Source organism: Nicotiana tabacum, chromosome 14 (assembly GCF_000715075.1).
Source record: "Nicotiana tabacum cultivar K326 chromosome 14, ASM71507v2, whole genome shotgun sequence".
Classification (NCBI taxonomy): domain Eukaryota; kingdom Viridiplantae; phylum Streptophyta; class Magnoliopsida; order Solanales; family Solanaceae; genus Nicotiana; species Nicotiana tabacum.
In genome coordinates, this window is record NC_134093.1 from 92,066,508 (window position 1) to 92,086,150 (window position 19,643).

A 19,643-nucleotide genomic window follows, 5' to 3' on the forward strand; every position below is an offset into this window, starting at 1 on the left:
AGGGTCATGCCATTCGGTTTGAAGAATGCAGGGGCAACTTACATGAGAGCCATGACTACCATATTCCATGACATGATGCATAAAGAGATTGAAGTGTACGTTGATGATGTGATCATTAAGTCGAGAACACAAGCTTACCATGTGCAAGACTTGAAAAAGTTCTTTGAAAGGCTACGAAGGTACAATCTCAAACTCAATCCAGCTAAATGTGCATTTGGAGTTCCTTCTGGGAAGCTTTTGGGTTTTATAGTTAGTCGAAGAGGCATTGAGTTAGATCCCTCCAAGATAAAGACCATTCGAGAGCTGCCTCCCCCGAAGAACAAAACAGAAGTCATGAGTTTACTCGGGAGGTTGAATTATATTAGCAGGTTCATCTCGTAGCTTACAACCAAATGTGAGCCTATTTTTAAGTTGTTGAAAAAGAACGCCGCTATCAAGTAGACAGATGAGTGCCAAGAAGCTTTTGCTAAGATCAAGGAATATTTGTCAAATCCCCCTGTTTTGGTCCCGCCAGAACCTGATAGGCCTCTGTTTTTATATCTGTCAGTAATGGATAGTTCCTTTGGTTGTGTTCTGGGTCAACATGATGCCACAGGCAAAAGGGAACAAGCAATATATTATTTGGGCAAACAGTTCACCACTTATGAGGCCAAATACACTCTTTTGGAAAAGACATGTTGTGCCTTAACCTGGGTCGCCCAGAAGCTTAGGTATTATCTTTTGGCCTATACAACTTACCTCATATCCCGAATGGATCCCCTGAAGTACATCTTTCAGAAGCCGATGCCAACAGGCAAATTGGCAAAGTGGCAAATCTTGCTCACAGAGTTTGATATTGTTTATATCACTCGCACTGCCATGAAGGCACACGTTTTGGCTGATCATCTGGCAGAAAACCCGGTTGATGATGAGTATGAATCTTTGAACACATATTTCCCAGATGAAGAGGTTAATTTAGTTGAAGAAGTAGTCCAAGATAACAGTCAAATCTGGAAACTATACTTTGATGGGGTTGTCAACATCAAAGGCATAGGGATTGGGACAATTATAGTATCACCTACTGGGCAACATTACCCTGCTACGGCGCGACTTTGTTTTTTCTATACAAACAACACAGCAGAATATAAAGCTTGCATCATGGATCTGAACATGGCAATAAATCTAAATGTGCATGAACTGTTGGTGATGGGAGATTTAGATTTGCTTATTCGGCAGGCTCAAGGTGATTGGGAGACTCGAGACATCAAGCTCATTCCATATAGACAATGTGTGGAGGATCTTAGCAAAAGGTTCAAGTCCATCGAATTCATGTACATTCACAGGTTTCACAATGAATTAGCTGATGCCTTGGCCACCCTAGCCTCAATGCTTCCATATCCAGGTAATACTCACATTGACCCATTAGAAATTCAAATTCGGTATCAACATGGTTATTGCAATACAATTGAAGCAGAACCAGATGGTGCACCATGGTATCGTGATATTAAACAGTTTCTGAAAACAAGAGAATATTCGGAACATGCTAACAGGGATCAAAAGAGAACTATCAGGCGACTCTCTAATGGTTTCTTTTTGAGTGGAGAAATCCTATACAAAAGAACTCTGGATTTGAATTTGTTGAGATGTGTGGATGCCAAAGAAGCTGAAATGATTATGAATGAGGTGCATTCGGGAGTTTGTGGTCCGCACATGAATGGATATGTTCTAGCAAAGAAAATCCTTCGGGCAGGATATTATTGGCTTACTATGGAACGAGATTGCTTTTGTTTTGTTTGCAAGTGCCACCAGTGTCAGATTCACAGTGATTTGATTCACTCGCCACCTTCAGAGTTGTATCCTATGTCGGCTCCTTGGCCTTTTGTTGCTTGGGGAATGGACGTCATTGGCCCAATCGAGCCAAAAGCTTCAAATGGGCACAGATTCATCTTGGTTGCATTTGATTACTTCACCAAATGGGTGGAAGCTATTACATTGAAAGCAGTTACTAAGAAAGCAGTAGTAGACTTTGTTCACTCCAACATCATCTGTCATTTCGGTATTCCAAAAACCATTATTATAGATAATGCTGCTAATTTGAATAGTTATATGATGAAGGAGGTATGTGAACAATTTAAAATTGAGCATCGCAATTCTACTCCTTACCGTCCCAAAGCTAATGGAGCTGTTGAAGCTGTGAATAAGAACATCAAGAAGATTCTTAGGAAGATGATCCAAGGGTCTAGACAATGGCATGAGAAACTGCCTTTTGCTCTTTTGGGATACCGGACAACTGTCCGTACATCAGTTGGCGCAATTCCTTACTTATTGGTTTATGGAACTGAAGCGGTCATACCTGCTAAAATTGAGATTCCCTCTCTCCGAATCATTGTTGAAGCAGGGATTGAGGACACTGAATGGGTGAAGTCCCGATTGGAACAGTTGAATTTGATTGATGAAAAGCGTTTGGCGGCAGTTTGTTTTGGTCAGTAATACCAACAAAGAATGGCACGCGATTACAATAAGAAAGTGCGCCCAAGACAATTCGAGGTAAGACAACTTGTTTTGAAACGTATCTTTCCGCACCAGGAAGAAGCAAAAGGAAAGTTCGCCCCGAATTGGTAAGGTCCTTACCTCGTCAAGAAAGTATTGTCAAAAGGAGCTCTACACTTGGCAGATATAGAAGGAAAGGTGACTGATATATCCGTCAACACAGATGCGGTCAAGAGATACTATGTCTGACATGGCTCTGTTGGGGCATTCTTATATTTAGCATTCTCAGGTTAGGATGACAAAAGGCTATCATTCTCGCTACCCAAACACTGGTCAACCCTAGTTATCCCTTTGAAGCCTTGTTTATATTTCTTTGTTTTTCCCTCTTTTGGAACCAATGTATCTTAAAAAAAGAAGAAGAAGAAAAACAAAACAAAAATCAAAACAAGTTCAAGTTAATTGAACTACGTTTGACCTGATTCCGAAAGGATACGTAGGCAGCCTCACTATGGGGTTCGGTCACACCAAAACAAAAATCCACATTTTTCCAGTATTCAAAGAAACTGGGGCATGATTTTATTTTATTTTCGATGGTTGTTCCATCAAAATGGTTTCAAAAGTTGTAATTCAGTTGAATAGTTCTTTTTACCTTTCCCTGCTAAGACCTTCTGATCAACTTTCAAGAATGCTAAGTCAGTATACTACGGGTAATGCCTCAGCCATTGAAGAGATAAAAAATTAAATGAGAGAGTCTTATTAGTGAAAACCTTCGCGGGCACTATAAGGCAATAGTGAGTTGAGAGAAAGGCAAATGCGAGAGGTCAATTGGTGAAAACCCACAAAGGGCATCATTGATCGATTTAAGGCTTCGTACATCCCGACACAAGCATGGTTAAGACAAAGAACTCAGTTTCAAAGTAAAGATTACAAGAGATTTCGAGAATTACACGATTCAAACGGATCGGGCATCCAGTCCAAAGTGCATGTCATGTTCATTGAAGTCAGCATATTCCTCCAGATAAGTCCTTTCTTATTTTTTCCTCTTAAAGGGGCACTTTCTGATTAAGTTGTAATACATTTGAGTCCTTTTCAGTCTAATTTTGTCAAAGCAAAGCAAAGAAAAGGCCACAAAATTGGTTACAGTTTCCCCATTATATAAAGCAAAGATAGCTGGGCATACACCGTATGGGCAAAGATATAAAGCCATCTGTGATTTTCCCTGGCGAGCAAAAGGCTTGAAGGACTGAATAATGCTTCAAGGTTCAACAAAAGTTACTCAGTTAAAAGTTATTTTTGGAGCAAGGTTGTTTGCATCATAAACACAAGTGGTGATAGGCACAAAATAGTCTGGTTTTGATGTTGAGAAAGAAGATCTCTAGAAAGTAAAGACAGAATCTCCCGGCGATTTGTACGACCATCGACAGAGTCAACTTTTCTAACAAGTGTAATGGACTCAAGGTCAAGTCACCCAATAAATCAAGGCAACAAACTGACCACCATTTTAAAAATAACAAATCTTTCTTTGTTCAGAACAGGAACATAACAATTTTAGGAAACAGTTCGTGAAAAGACAAACACCACCAAGTGAAGTTCTCAAATACTTGATTTCCTTCCAATATACATGGAATCATGTTAATTTTAGTTTTATTATAGGGAATCAATACCCTATCTTCACCTCAGGGTACTACATCCCCTAGTTGCATTTCTTATTGCTAACATAGGGTACGTCGTTCCCTAGTAGCATCTCAGAGAGCCATATTCCTCATCTTTTTGCCAACATAGAGTACGACATTCCCTAGTAGCATCCCAGAGTGCCACATGCCTCATTTTTATTGCCAACATAGGGTACGACATTCCCTAGTAGCATCTCAAAACGCCATGAGCCTCATCTTATCACCAACACAGGGTACTATATCCCCTGGATGCATTATTTCTCCCAATATAGGGTACAACATTCCTTAGTAGCATCCCAGAGTGCCGCGAGCCTCATTTTTACTGCCAACATAGGATACGACATTCCCTAGTAGAATCTCAGAACGCCATGAGCCTCATCTTATTTCCAACACAGGGTACTACATCCCATGTCTGCATTACTTTCTGCCAACATAGGGTACGACATTCCCTAGTAGCATCCTAGAGTGCCAAGAGCCTCACCTTATTGCAAATACTGGGTACTACATCCCCTTGGCTGCCTTACTTTCTGCCAACATAGGGTACGACATTCCCTAGTAGCATCTCAGAGTGCCACGAGCCTCATCTTATTGTCAACATAGGGTACTACATCCCCCGGTTGCCTTCCTTCTTATTAACATAGGGTACGACATCCCCTATTATTCAAAAAAAAAATGTGTCTTTTTTTAATTCTTTATTCTGCAATAGCAAATATAGTTTAATGAATTTTCAATAACTCACAAAAATTTCCTAGAGCAAACTGGGGCAGAAAAATTTTGTTCGTTTTGTTTGTTTTTGATGGTTTGCAGGTTTTTCTACAAAGTACGGATTTGATGTGCAAAAATAAGATTCCATCTCTCGCCAGAGAAAGTGAAACATTTGATCTCAATACCAGCCGAACCAGCTTTGACGTAATGCATGCTGAGACATAGGATTTCAATATCCATCTTTTTATCACCTGATCAATAAGCAGGCCTGTGAGAATATTTTATAGTCTTTTACATTGAGAGCATCAAGTTTCAGTCTAAAGTCAATGGGGGAAGCAGGTCAAGAATCAAGACAAGATTCCAGATGGCATTTAGTTAGAAATTTTGTAACTCCTAGATTTTAAGAGTATGTAATTTTCTTTTCATTTGATGTAATAGCAGAAACCGCGGATCGGAACCTCGACGGAACTTCGCTCGAATCTCCATCTAAGCATAATCTATCAGTCATTTTTCACTTGAACTACACGTGAACTGATTCCCTTATAACCCGGGATATGTAGGCTGCCTATAACCAAGGCTCGGTCGCACCTTTTTCTTTTATCTTTTTTTTTTTTTTAAATAATAGTGAGGTCAAAAATCAGTCACCTTGTTCATTTTCTTTGCCTAAAAACTATTCATGTTTCCAAGCAAAGAGGGGCATGCTGTGAACAACTAATTTTTGACCACACCCAAATTCTATACTATTTTAATGTAAATATTTCTTTTAGGTCTAATCTTGATATTTTAAAACTTTATATCACTTTTAGTAGAGTTTATAAAAATACAAAAATATTCACACTTTTAGAATACAAAGTTTATTTCTATTTGTAAAGAGAAAAAGAAAATTTACAAACAAAAATATTTTATTTCTTTTAATTAGAATTTTAATAAGTAAATTATGGTATATTTTCTTAGTATTGTTTAAAGTACATGTAAATATTTAATGTTTCTATATTGTAAGAAATGTTGGTTAATCTTATTATATTTATAATTTAATTTATCTTTTAAAATATGAGGCAAAAAAAATAAGTAAAAAAATGAAGTTACGTTAAAAGAGATAAAGTTTGTTATCTCAAAACTTGATCTCAAAAATCTGATTTAACAGTCCCATTACCCACTCCCTTCATCTCTCTCACTCCACACTCCCGCTCCCTCACGTCATATGCACACACAATGCACGATCTCCATAATTCCCATTTAATTATCCATCACACAGTTAAAAAATATATGGAGTAATGTATAAATAATGGACCAAACACATTCAGAAAAAAGAAGGGAAAAAAAAAGGAAAAACGAGATTGAGAGCAATGTAAATGAAGGGAATCTAAAAAAAAATCAACATAGGGAAGGGAACACAAAAAAGAGAGGAGAAAACCTAGCAGCTAGAGGAGAAACGGAGAGATGACAACAACTTCATGGGATAAAAATGCAGCAGCCACTGCTTCTTTTCTTTTTCCTTAACCTCGAGTTGAATCCGTTCGAGGTTGCTAATTTCGGTTCGAGTTCTGATCCGTAGCTTGCTTGAAGATTAATATTTTAGATCTTGTTTTACTGTACCTGTTGGGAAAACTATCAGCAATAAAGGTTCCATTCTTACCTCGTCAAGAAAGTATTGTCAAAAGGAGCTCTACACTTGGCAGATATAGAAGGAAAGGTGACTGATATATCCGTCTGTCGTAGAAGATCAAGAAGACTTTGTTCACTCCAACATCATCTGGCACTTGGAAGCTATTACATTGAAAGCAGTTACCAAGAAAGCAGTAGTAGACTTTGTTCACTCCAACATCATCTGTCGTTTCAGTATTCCAAAAACCATTATTACAGATAATGCTGCTAATTTGAATAGTTATCTGATGAAGGAGGTATGTGAAAAATTTAAAATTGAGCATCGCAATTCTACTCCTTACCGTCCCAAAGCTAATGGAGCTATTGAGGCTGCGAATAAGAACATCAAGAAGATTCTTAGGAAGATGATCCAAGGGTCTAGACAATGGCATGAGAAACTGCCTTTTGCTCTTTTGAGATACCGGACAACTGTCCGTACATCAGTTGGCGCAATGCCCTACTTATTGGTTTATGGAACTGAAGCAGTCATACCTGCTGAAATTGAGATTCCCTCTCTCCGTATCATTGTTGAAGCAGGGATTGAGGACACTGAATGGGTGAAATCCCGATTGGAACAGTTGAATTTGATTGATGAAAAATGTTTGGCGGCAGTTTGTTTTGGTCAGTTATACCAACAAAGAATGGCACGCGCTTACAATAAGAAAGTGCGCCCAAGACAATTCGAGGTAAGACAACTTGTTTTGAAACGTATCTTTCCGCACCAGGAAGAAGCAAAAGGAAGCGCGTCAACGCAGATGCGGTCAAGAGATACTATGTCTGACATGGCTTTGTTGGGGCATTCTTATATTTAGCATTCTCAGGTTGGGATGACAAAAGGCTATCATTCTCGCTACCCAAACACTGGTCAACCCTAGTTATCCCTTTGAAGCCTTGTTTATATTTCTTTGTTTTTCCCTCTTTTGGAACCAATGTATCTTAAAAAAAGAAGAAGAAGAAAAACAAAACAAAAATCAAAACAAGTTCAAGTTAATTGAACTACGTTTGACCTGATTCCGAAAGGATACGTAGGCAGCCTCAACTATGGGGTTCGGTCACACCAAAACACAAATCCACATTTTTCTAGTATTCAAAGAAACTGGGGCATGATTTTATTTTATTTTCGATGGTTGTTCCATCAAAATGGTTCCAAAAGTTGTAATTCAGTTGAATAGTTCTTTTTACCTTTCCCTGCTAAGACCTTCTGATCAACTTTTGAGAATGCTAAGTCAGTATACTACGGGTAATGCCTCAGCCATTGAAGAGAGAAAAAATTAAATGAGAGAGTCTTATTAGTGAAAACCTTCGCGGGCACTATAAGGCAATAGTGAGTTGAGAGAAAGGCAAATGCGAGAGGTCAATTGGTGAAAACCCACAAAGGGCATCATTGATCGATTTAAGGCTTCGTACATCCCGACACAAGCATGGTTAAGACAAAGAACTCAGTTTCAAAGTAAAGATTACAAGAGATTTCGAGAATTACACGGTTCAAACGGATCGGGCATCCAGTCCAAAGTGCATGTCATGTTCATTGAAGTCAGCATATTCCACCAGATAAGTCATTTCTTATTTTTTTCTCTGAAAGGGACACTTTTTGATTAAGTTGTATTACATTTGAGTCCTTTTCAGTCTAATTTTGTCAAAGCAAAGCAAAGAAAAGGCCACAAAATTGGTTACAGTTTTCCCATTATATAAAGCAAAGATAGCTGGGCATACACCGTATGGGCAAAGACATAAAGCCATCTGTGATTTTCCCTGGCGAGCAAAAGGCTTGAAGGACTGAATAATGCTTCAAGGTTCAACAAAAGTTACTCAGTTAAAAGTTATTTTTGGAGCAAGGTTGTTTTCATCATAAACACAAGTGGTGATAGGCACAAAATAGTCTGGTTTTGATGTTGAGAAAGAAGATCTCTAGAAAGTAAAGACAGAATCTCCCGGCGATTTGTACGACCATCGACAGAGTCAACTTTTCTAACAAGTGTAATAGACTCAAGGTCAAGTCACCCAATAAATCAAGGCAACAAACTGACCACCATTTTAAAAATAATGAATCTTTCTTTGTTCAGAACAGGAACATAACAATTTTAGGAAACAGTTCGTGAAAAGACAAACACCACCAAGTGAAGTTCTCAAATACTTGATTTCCATCCAATATACATGGAATCATGTTAATTTTAGTTTTATTATAGGGAATCAATACCCTATCTTCACCTCAGGGTACTACATCCCCTGGTTGCATTTCTTATTGCTAACATAGGGTACGTCGTTCTCTAGTAGCATCTCAGAGAGCCATATTCCTCATCTTTTTGCCAACATAGAGTACGACATTCCCTAGTAGCATCCCAGAGTGCCACATGCCTCATTTTTATTGCCAACATAGGGTACGACATTCCCTAGTAGCATCTCAAAACGCCATGAGCCTCATCTTATCACCAACACAGGGTACTATATCCTCTGGATGCATTACTTTCTCCCAATATAGGGTACAACATTCCTTAGTAGCATCCCAGAGTGCCGCGAGCCTCATTTTTACTGCCAACATAGGATACGACATTCCCTAGTAGAATCTCAGAACGCCATGAGCCTCATCTTATTTCCAACACAGGGTACTACATCCCATGTCTGCATTACTTTCTGCCAACATAGGGTACGACATTCCCTAGTAGCATCCTAGATGCCAAGAGCCTCACCTTATTGCCAATACAGGGTACTACATCCCCTGGCTGCCTTACTTTCTGCCAACATAGGGTACGACATTCCCTAGTAGCATCTCAGAGTGCCACAAGCCTCATCTTATTGTCAACATAGGGTACTACATCCCCCGGTTGCCTTCCTTCTTATTAACATAGGGTACGACATCCCCTATTATTCAAAAAAAAATGTGTCTTTTTTTAATTCTTTATTCTGCAATAGCAAATATAGTTTAATGAATTTTCAATAACTCACAAAAATTTCCTAGAGCAAACTGGGGCAGAAAAATTTTGTTCGTTTTGTTTGTTTTTGATGGTTTGCAGGTTTTTCTACAAAGTACGGATTTGATGTGCAAAAATAAGATTCCATCTCTCGCCAGAGAAAGTGAAACGTTTGATCTCAATACCAGCCGAACCAGCTTTGACGTAATGCATGCTGAGACATAGGATTTCAACATCCATCTTTTTATCACCTGATCAATAAGCAGGCCTGTGAGAATATTTCATAGTCTTTTACATTGAGAGCATCAAGTTTCAGTCTAAAGTCAATGGGGGAAGCAGGTCAAGAATCAAGACAAGATTCCAGATGGCATTTAGATAGAAATTTTGTAACTCCTAAATTTCAAGAGTATGTAATTTTCTTTTCATTTGATGTAATAGCAGGAACCGTGGATCGGAACCTCGACGGAACTTCGCTCGACTCTCCATCTAAGCATAATCTATCAGTCATTTTTCACTTGAACTACACGTGAATTGATTCCCTTATAACCCGGGATATGTAGGCTGCCTATAACCAAGGCTCGGTCGCACCTTTTTCTTTTATCTTCTTTTCCTTTTTAAATAATAGTGAGGTCAAAAATCAGTCACCTTGTTCATTTTTTTTGCCTAAAAACTATTCATGTTTCCAAGCAAAGAGAGGCATGCTGTGAACAACTAATTTTTGACCACACCCAAATTCTATACTATTTTAGTGTAAATATTTCTTTTAGGTCTAATCTTGATATTTTAAAACTTTATCTCACTTTTAGTAGAGTTTATAAAAATACAAAAATATTCACACTTTTAGAATACAAAGTTTATTTCTATTTGTAAAGAGAAAAAGAAAATTTACAAACAAAAATATTTTATTTCTTTTAATTAGAATTTTAATAAGTAAATTATGGTATATTTTCTCAGTATTGTTTAAAGTACATGTAAATATTTAGTGTTTCTATATTGTAAGAAATGTTGGTTAATCTTCTTATATTTTTAATTTAATTTATCTTTTAAAATATGAGAACAAAAAAATAAGTAAAAAAAATGAAGTTACGTTAAAAGAGATAAAGTTTGTTATCTCAAAACTTGATCTCAAAAATCTGATTTAACAGTCCCATTACCCACTCCCTTCATCTCTCTCACTACACACTCCCACTCCCTCACGTCATATGCACACACAATGCACGATCTCCATAATTCCCATTCAATTATCCATTACGCAGTTAAAAAATATATGGAGTAATGTATAAATAATGGACCAAACACATTCAGAAAAAAGAAGAAAAAAAAAGGAAAAACGAGATTGAGAGCAATGTAAATGAAGGGAATCTAAAAAAATCAACATAGGGAAGGGAACACAAAAAAAGAGAGGAGAAAACCTAGCAGCTAGAGGAAAAACGGAGAGAGGACAACAATTTCATGGGATAAAAACGCAGCAGCCACTGCTTCTTTTCTTTTTCCTTAACCTCGAGTTGAATCCGTTCGAGGTTGCTAATTTCGGTTCGAGTTCTGATCCGTAGCTTGCTTGAAGATTAATATTTTAGATCTTGTTTCACTGTACCTGTTGGAAAAACTATCAGCAATAAAGGTTCCATTCTTTCATACTCTATCTCTTTATTTTGTTCTTATCTGATGCTTGAATGAAAATGCTTGAACACTGTTTCATGTTTAATCATAGTGTATCGAGTTGAAATTTTATTTTAGTTACCTCTGTTTGGTTATCTAGACATTAAAATGAGAAGGTCGTTGGTATATTATTCAGTACTTATCATCATGATCTACTGGCTATTTGTCAATATGAATTTGTGCAATCAAGATTATACTATTAGCTTTGGTGTTAAATTGGCATATGTGTTGTAGATATAAGATAAGCTGACATGATTTTTTATATGTTTCAGCTTTGGTTTCCTTTAAGTTAAATGTTTGTTGTTTTCGACTTCTTTTCCTACGCTCATTGAATGATGTTTTGTTGCTTTGTGTGTTATCACTAATTTTAATTCATTATTCTCCATTGTTGTGCTTATATTTTTTAATGTTGTTTCAAATATATACTTCTGAGATAATATTTTGAGCCATGTGAAGTCGAGGGAACCGTTTGATTTATTAAGTTATGACATTTTTTAATAGTCTTCTTAATTCCAAGTAGTCAAATTTTACACCTCCTCTACAACTATTTCCATAAATCATGACCTCATAACGATCTCAAATTAGTTTAGGAAAATAACTCTAAATACACTAGAAAAAGTTTAGACGCACTTTTAATATTAGCCCATGTGTTCATGCCCGAACCTTCGATTGATATGCTTAAACAATAAAAGGATCATGTGCGCATTCCGCGTCTCGATACCTTTAAATTTAAAATAATTATGTTATAACTATGTGTATATTCCATACCTTGGTTTAACATTTAATTTTAAAGAAGTACCTTGTGTGCGTACCGCATCTTGGTGAACACAATTAATAAAATATAATTATTAATTAAGCGGTAATAAATAAGCCTTAATCAATAAAATACAAGAATAGCTAAAAATTGATTTAAGCCTTACATTAGTCAATAAAGCGACCGTGCTAGAACTACGGGACTCGAGGAGTGCCTTACACCTTTCCCTCAGTTAATAGAATTCCTTACTCAGTCTTCTATTTTCGTAGACCATAAATTAGGAGTCAAATCTTCCTTTTGATAAGGGATTCAATAAAAGGTGACTTGGAACACCAAAACTCAATTCCAAGTGGCGACTCTAAATAATAAATTATTCATCTTCAAAACGTCACTTTAATTGAAAAAACTCTTCTAACTCAGCCTCGTAATAAGGGTTGCGGGAAAATAGAGGTGTGACAGCTCTGGCGATTCTGCTGGGGATAACTACTAATAAGAATTCGAGCTTTATATATTGATTCTTGTTTGGGTTTTATCATGCTTTGGATATTATTGTGTTTGGAAGCCTAATGTACTATTTGTCACTTATTTACCGCTTTAATATTTATGTGAACTCTGATATAAATTGTATCATCTCTCGCACCCCTCCGAGTCTTCCCATAAGTAGTTATGTTGTGTTTGCCTACCAGCATCACAAAATATCTGTCTTGAGATAAAGCCAGTTAGCCTACCAGCTTCTGGTGAAGGATTTAGTCACACATGTTTAGGCGGGAGAGCCGTTAGCTAGCCAGTGCTGTTCTACTACTGGTGACGCTTGACGCTCCTCGGCTCGGGTCGTCCACCCGGGTAAGCCAGGTCTAGATACTATCTCCTTAAGGATTTGAAAACTTAGAAGAACAAGCCACCAACAATGAATATCTCTAGTAGGCTACGCTTTATTTGCATCATGTGCATTGGACTTAGCGGGACTCGGCACAGGGGCCGGGCCCGTCTAGGACAGGTATCAATTTTTCAGACCAACATGTTCATTTTTCTGTGCTACATGTAACATTATTTGGTAGGCTTTACTGAAATATTGACCGGCTTTAGGATAGATTGATTGAATAGGGAAGAGAGAAAGAGAAAATTTCCTCAAAATTTTCATAAAAAACCCATTTTTTAAAAAAATAAAATTTTAAAGGGTTCTAATGTGTAAAATCACAATTTTCAAAATAGTTTTTTATTTTATTTTATTTATTTAGACCGAACTACGCGGGTTTGATTCTCACCGGATGTGAGATACGTAGGCAACCTTCATCAGGTTCAACCCCCAAAAAACAAAAACAAAAGTGTCTATAGACTATTATTGTTTTTTTTCAAATAATAATAATAATAATAATAATAATAATAATAATAATAATAATAATAATATAGTCACTTTGTCAGTTTTATCTCTTTTGACTAGTTTTTTCCTTGCATCCGGTCCTTTTGTCGAAATAGCCTTGAAACCTTCCTTAGAAATGCGAAATGGCTGTTTTAACAAAAGAGGCCAGTTTTTTTTCTGTTCACTTGTTTTTAAGAAAAAATAGTCATTTTGAGCCTTTTATTTTTTTAATTTCATGATTATTTTACTAATATAATTAATTTTTTTAGTCCCACAGTTTGGCTTTTATTTTTTTATTTTTATAAAGTCAAAACCCATGAAATCAGATTTTTTGTGTCAATAATATATTTGATTAAAGCCTAACCTCGTGTCTGGGTAAACAGGTACACCATGAGTGGGGAAAGAGGTAAATCTGAAAAGAGGCCCAGATCAGAAGGGATACTAAATTTTCTGATTGTCGATCAGATATCATAGTTGTTGTGGGATTGGTGGAGAGACTTTAAGGAATATGAGCGAAACCAAATAAAGAAGTACTTGGGACATTTGGTTCACATGATGATGATCAAGCCCAGTAGGGATGTGATCAAAGCTTTGATTCCGCATTGGGATCCTAAAAATAATGTGTTCCGTTTTACCGACTGTGAAATGACTCCGACCTTGGAGGAAATCGCCCATTTTCAGGGGTGGGGCCGCAATCTTCGCCGCCAAAGGCCCATAGTACCAAAAAATGTGAATGAGGGTAAGTTTCTGAAGCTCCTGAACATAAATTACGGACAATATGAAGGTTTAGGAGGCAAGTGGGTTAAGTTGGGATTTCTGTTTCACTTGTATGGCCTAGAATGCAATTTTGAAAGGAATGTGGGAAAATTGAAATCAAAGGAAAATAAGGAAACATGGAAGGTTCACAGAAGGTTTGCATTTATGGTTGCTTTTTTGGGGGCGCGTAGTTTTCCCGGAAAGGGAAGGACGCAATGACCTCCGCTTGGCAGGTGTAGTTGAGGCTCTGACTTCAGAAGGGGATGATTATACTTTGGTCCCTATGATTCTTTCTTGCATTTTTCTTGCTTTAACTAGATGTAAATTGGGCGCGCGAAACTTTGATGGTGCAATATTTTGCTACAGATATGGTTTTTGGAGCATTTTTATCGTCATCCTACGATCATTGATTTTAGGGAGCTATGGCCTAATCATACTTATGATCACCAGAAAAGAATTAACGAATGTGACTTACCAGAAGGGATAGATGCCTGGAAAGAATTACTTCTTACTCTGTATGCCAAACGGATTACTTGGAATTACGATTGGTTTTCCTCTAAAGAGGTCATCTGTGAGTCTGCATACCATTCTTATTTGGTACTCATAGGATTGGATGGTGTTCAGCACTATGCTCCACTTCGGGTAATGTGCCAGTTTGCACGACTACAAGAGGTGCTACCAACACGAGATATGAGCAAGTTCTATTATGATTTTGGTAAAGATCAACCTCATGACGAAGAAGAAATAATAAAAATTTGGTATGCAAGTAAAGTCTCGGAGTTGAATGAGATGGTAGAAGACCGAGATCGTGGAGAGGTGATCCCTGAATATATTACCTAGTTTAATGATCCTTCGTTGTTTTGAGATAGGCCTGAGGGGTTGAACAGGAGGAGAAATGATCAAAGAACTATAGAAAGGCTGAAAGAGGAATTGGAGCATGCTCAGATGACCATAGCCAAACAACAGCCCAGCAGCAAGCCGGAGTCGCTCAGATTCGTTTAAATATTGAGAAAGATTATTGACTTGCCTTACGGGTCATGGATAAAGATCTAAAACATGCTAAAAATGAGGCGGCCCGCTTAGAAGAAGAACTGGCAAACACGATTGGTTTAGTTAGAAGAGTTGAGGCGAACAAAAATGCTGAAATACATAAGCTGCAAGAAGACTTGAGTATCATTGAAGAAGATGCGAACCAACAACAATTGGAGTTTGATCAGCAGAAAGCGCAGTTTGAAAGAGAAAGGGCCCACTGGATACGCTCAAAGGGTCGGCTTCATGCACAATTAGAAGAAATAAAAAGGCAGAAGAAGGGTCATCAACATGCAGATTTCGAGGCAGAGCGGCGCCAGTGGATGATTGAGAGAGGTGTGCTAAACCGTCGCATTGAAGAACATGAGGGACGGGAGGCTCAGATGGGGCACGCCCTCAATACTACCCAGATGTGGTTGCAGAATTGTCACGTGAATATGGGGCAAGCTAGAGAGCAAGTACTTCGATTGGAAGAAAAAGCAGCATATATTCATGATGATCATCGCCATCTAAACAATGAGAAAGTTGGTCAACAGGCACGTACCCTAGTCCCACAGTTGCCAGTGGTGTTTCAAAATTTGTACGAGACTTTGGGGGGAGAATGGAGGCCAAGAGATGCAGATCATTGATGATATCAATTTAAGCAAGAAGACCATTGAAGACTAAAGTTTTAGTGCAATCAATTAGCTTTTAGTTTCATTTTCATTTATCACATTTTAATTTTATATTTGGAGTCTTTTATTCTTATCAATATTTATTTTATTCCAGTCATGTTCATGTCTTTAGAGTCAGTAGAGTCAGTTTCTATATATTTCCTTTTATCTCATTGTATATAAAAAAATAATTTGTTGAAAATGAATGAAAAATATTTTAGTATGTTCTATTTTATTTTTTATTTTATTTTTTTTAAAAATAAAAAATAAAAAAATCAATATTGTTATTATTTCTCCCCTGAACTACGTAATGGTCTGATTCATGCGGCGTCATGATACATAGGCAATCCTCATCGGATGCGATCATAGCCATTATTAATCTTAAAAGAAATAAAAAAAGAAAAAAAAAGAAAAAAAAAGCGTTAAATTCAAGAGAAAATAAATCAATAAGCCGGGATGAAGCATAAAGCCTTCCAAGATCATTTTAGAAATGAAAATGGCATTAGGTGCATGACATATAATGTGTGATTAATATCTACAAAATGCCTAACTCTAACACGTTTGTTGTTTATCATTTTAAAAGATAAAGTAAAACATAGGTGGTTGGTTTGTGGTTTAAACTGGCGACTCACCCTTACAACACGAGATCAAAAGGAAAAAGTAGAATGGCAAACAACAGTGAGAATGAGTCAGATAATGATGATGTCCATGGACAATTGGTTGAACAAGGTTCGGGACTGGTTGAAGAAGTAAGAGTGTTGAAGCAACAATTAGCAGAAATGTACCATGCCTGGGTGAATGGACAAGCACCGCCCTCACTACCCATAGGGCCCTCGGATAATATTCATAATGAGTCAGTTGCCACTCAAGTGCCTATCTCCATAACAAGTAACCCATTATACCAACCTGGATTCAGTTCGAGCATTAACCTTCCCACTATCCCCAGTACCTCCATTCCACGTCCTCCAATCGCACCCCTCAGAAATGACCCACCTACTATACCCATTGTCCATACTTTCACTGTCCCTCAACCGGTTCTTGCTCAAAAGTCCAATAATGATCCACAACTGGATGCTCATGATGCCCAACATTGCTCTCCAGAACTGACTTTAAAGGTTCCAGATTCATACAAGCATACTCCTCATAACATGTTCCCAATTGAGATCGAAAAGCCCGAAAAGAATACGGAACAAGAGGAAATGACCAGAAAAATGAAGAGCTTGGAACAAACCATGAGAAACATACAGGGTTTGGGCGACCACAAGAGTGTTTCGTTTACTGATCTATGCATGTTTCCCCATGTTCATTTGCCACCCGGCTTCAAGACCCCCAAGTTTGATAAGTATGATGGGCATGGTGATCCCGTTGCCCATTTGAAAAGGTATTGTAACCAATTAAGGGGAGCGAGAGGCAAAGAAGAATTGCTCATGGATTATTTTGGGGAAAGTTTGACAGGAATTTCTTCAGAGTGGTTCATAGATCAAGACATTTCTCACTGGCACGTTTGGAATGACATGGCTCAAGATTTTGTCCAACAGTTTCAGTACAACATTGATATAGTGCCAGACCGCTCCTCTCTCGTCAACATAAAGAAGAAACCAACAGAAAGCTTCAGAGAATATGCAATCAAGTGGAGAGAGCAGGCTGCTAGGGTCAAACCACCAATGAAAGAGGCAGAAATGATTGACTATTTTCTCCAAGCTCAGGATCCTGATTACCTCCATTACATGTTGGCCGCCATTGGTAAACCTTTCACTGAGGCGATTAAGATTGGTGAAATAGTTGAGAATGGCATGAAGTCGGGCAAAATTGTGAGTCAGGCAGCCTTTAAGGCGACCACACAAGCAATTCAAAGCGTGTCAGGCAGTTTCGAAAATCGAAAAATGAAGGAGGAAGGATCCATGATGGCATCTGGGTTCGGGGGAGTTCAAAGAGGAATAGCTCCTTCTTACGTTCAATTCCAACAAGGACAATCCAATTCTCCTCAACATTATTATCCGCCTCAAGGTCCCCGATACTCAGTTCCCCTGCAACAATACACAGTGTTTAATGCTCAGGCTTACGCTAGGCCTCCCAATCACCAACAATGGCGGGCACCGATTCAACAAGGCTCCCGTCAACTCCGGCCGAATTTTCAGGCACCATATAATCCTCGTCCCCGACAAGAATATGTGAGAGAACAGGAGCCAAAGAAAGAGTTCACCCCAATTGGAGAATCATATACAAGTCTATTTCGAAAGTTGATGCAGTTGAAGTTGATTGAACCTATTATGCCACGTTATGTGAATCCAAATTCAAAAGGTTTTGACTCAAATGCAAGATGTGAGTATCACTCTAACACCCAAGGGCATAGTACTGAAAACTGTTGGACATTAAAGAAAGCCATTGAAAATTTGATTGAAGCAAAGGCAATTGTGGTAACAAATAATGAGGATACTCCTAATATCACAAACAATCCGCTCCCAACTCATGATAATACACATTTTATTAGGATGATTTGTGATGATCGGGATTATAAGCAGTCTGGCAAGACAGAGATGGTTATTAGAACCATAGGGCCAGAACCAAAAGTGATAGTGAGCCCGCCGCAATTGGCACCGTTGATGGTGAAAGGTGCGAGTTCTAGTTTGAACTTGGCATGTTCTGAAAAAACGATTCTCTATGTTCCTGGAAGCACAAAAAAGGTTGAGGTTCAATTGGGTGGGCCAAAACTTTACATCCCCGGGGGCATTCAAAAGATCATTTCGAATAATGATTTGAGGAATATAATAGAGCCAGTCATGATCCGACCTGTTTCCCAACTCCTAGTGACAAACACAAAACCTATTCCTTGGAATTATAACAAGACTGTCATGACTTACAAAGGAAAAGAGATAGTTAAATAAACAGGTGAAATGGGGTGCTTGACCCGCTCTGGAAGGTGTTATTCACCAGAGGAATTGAGAAAAGCTAAGCAAGCCAGGGAAAGTCACTTGCCAGTGAAAGAACCCCCTGCAGAAAAAGAAGCAGAGGAATTCCTTAAGAAGATGAAAATGCAAGACTACTCAATCATTGACCAACTAAGGAAAACTCCTGCTCAGATATCTTTGTTATCTCATCTTTTGCATTCAGAAGAGCATCGTCGTGTGTTGATCAAAACTCTGAACGAGGCATATGTCTCAGAAAAGACAACGGTGAATCAGCTAGAAAAAATAGCTGAAAGATTCTTTGAAGTAAATAGAATTACTTTCAGCGATGATGATTTGCCTGTGGAAGGGGCGGGCCGCAATAGAGCTTTGCATCTTATGGTCAAATATGAAGGGAACTACGTAAAAGGAGTCATGATTGACGGAGGCTAAAGTGTAGATGTGTGTCCTTTTTCTACTCTACAACAGCTGAACATTGACATTAACAGAATTCGAACCAGTAATGTCAGCATCAGAGCTTTTGATGGTTCAAAAAAGACACTATTAGGGAAATCGAACTCACCATGACAATCGGCCCGATTGATTTTAACATTGTCTTTCAAGTGTTAGATATGGAAACTTCCTATAATTTTCTTTTGGGAAGGCCGTGGATCCATATGGCCAGAGCTGTACCATCCACCCTACATCAAATGGTCAAATTCGGGTGTGACGGGCAAGAAATTATTGTTCATGGGGAGGACGACTCATCCGTCTATAAAGACCCGTCCATTCCATATATCGAGGCCAAGGAAGGATGTGAATCCATCATATATCAAGCATTTGAGGTGTTTGAGGTGGACCAAGTGGAAGAAGGAAAACCAATTCTGCATCCCCGTCTTTCAGCCACATCTATTATGGTAGCTTCGCTGATGTTGAGGAACGGCTATGAACCAGGAAAAGGATTGGGATCCTCTCTACAAGGAATTGTGAACCCCATTGCTCCCTTTTCGAAGAAAGATACCTTTGGATTGGGCTTTAAACCAACATCAGCTAACATAGACAGAGCCAAGGCCCGCAAAAAGAATGGTTGGAATCTGTCCAAACCAATCCCTCACATTGCCTACTCTTTTGTCAGGCCATAATTTAA

The 19,643-nt window shown here is 38.2% G+C and overlaps 1 protein-coding gene across 1 annotated transcript; it reads left to right on the forward strand.

Annotated features, from left to right (window-relative positions):
• The first annotated feature begins 858 nt into the window (after nt 1-858).
• On the forward strand, nt 859-9,625 carry LOC142169039 (uncharacterized). Its single transcript, XM_075230234.1, has 4 exons — nt 859-1,564; nt 2,285-2,461; nt 6,567-6,748; nt 9,503-9,625. The coding sequence occupies exons 1-4, from the start codon at nt 859-861 to the stop codon at nt 9,623-9,625; spliced, it is 1,188 nt and encodes a 395-aa protein (XP_075086335.1).
• Nucleotides 9,626-19,643: the final 10,018 nt, after the last annotated feature.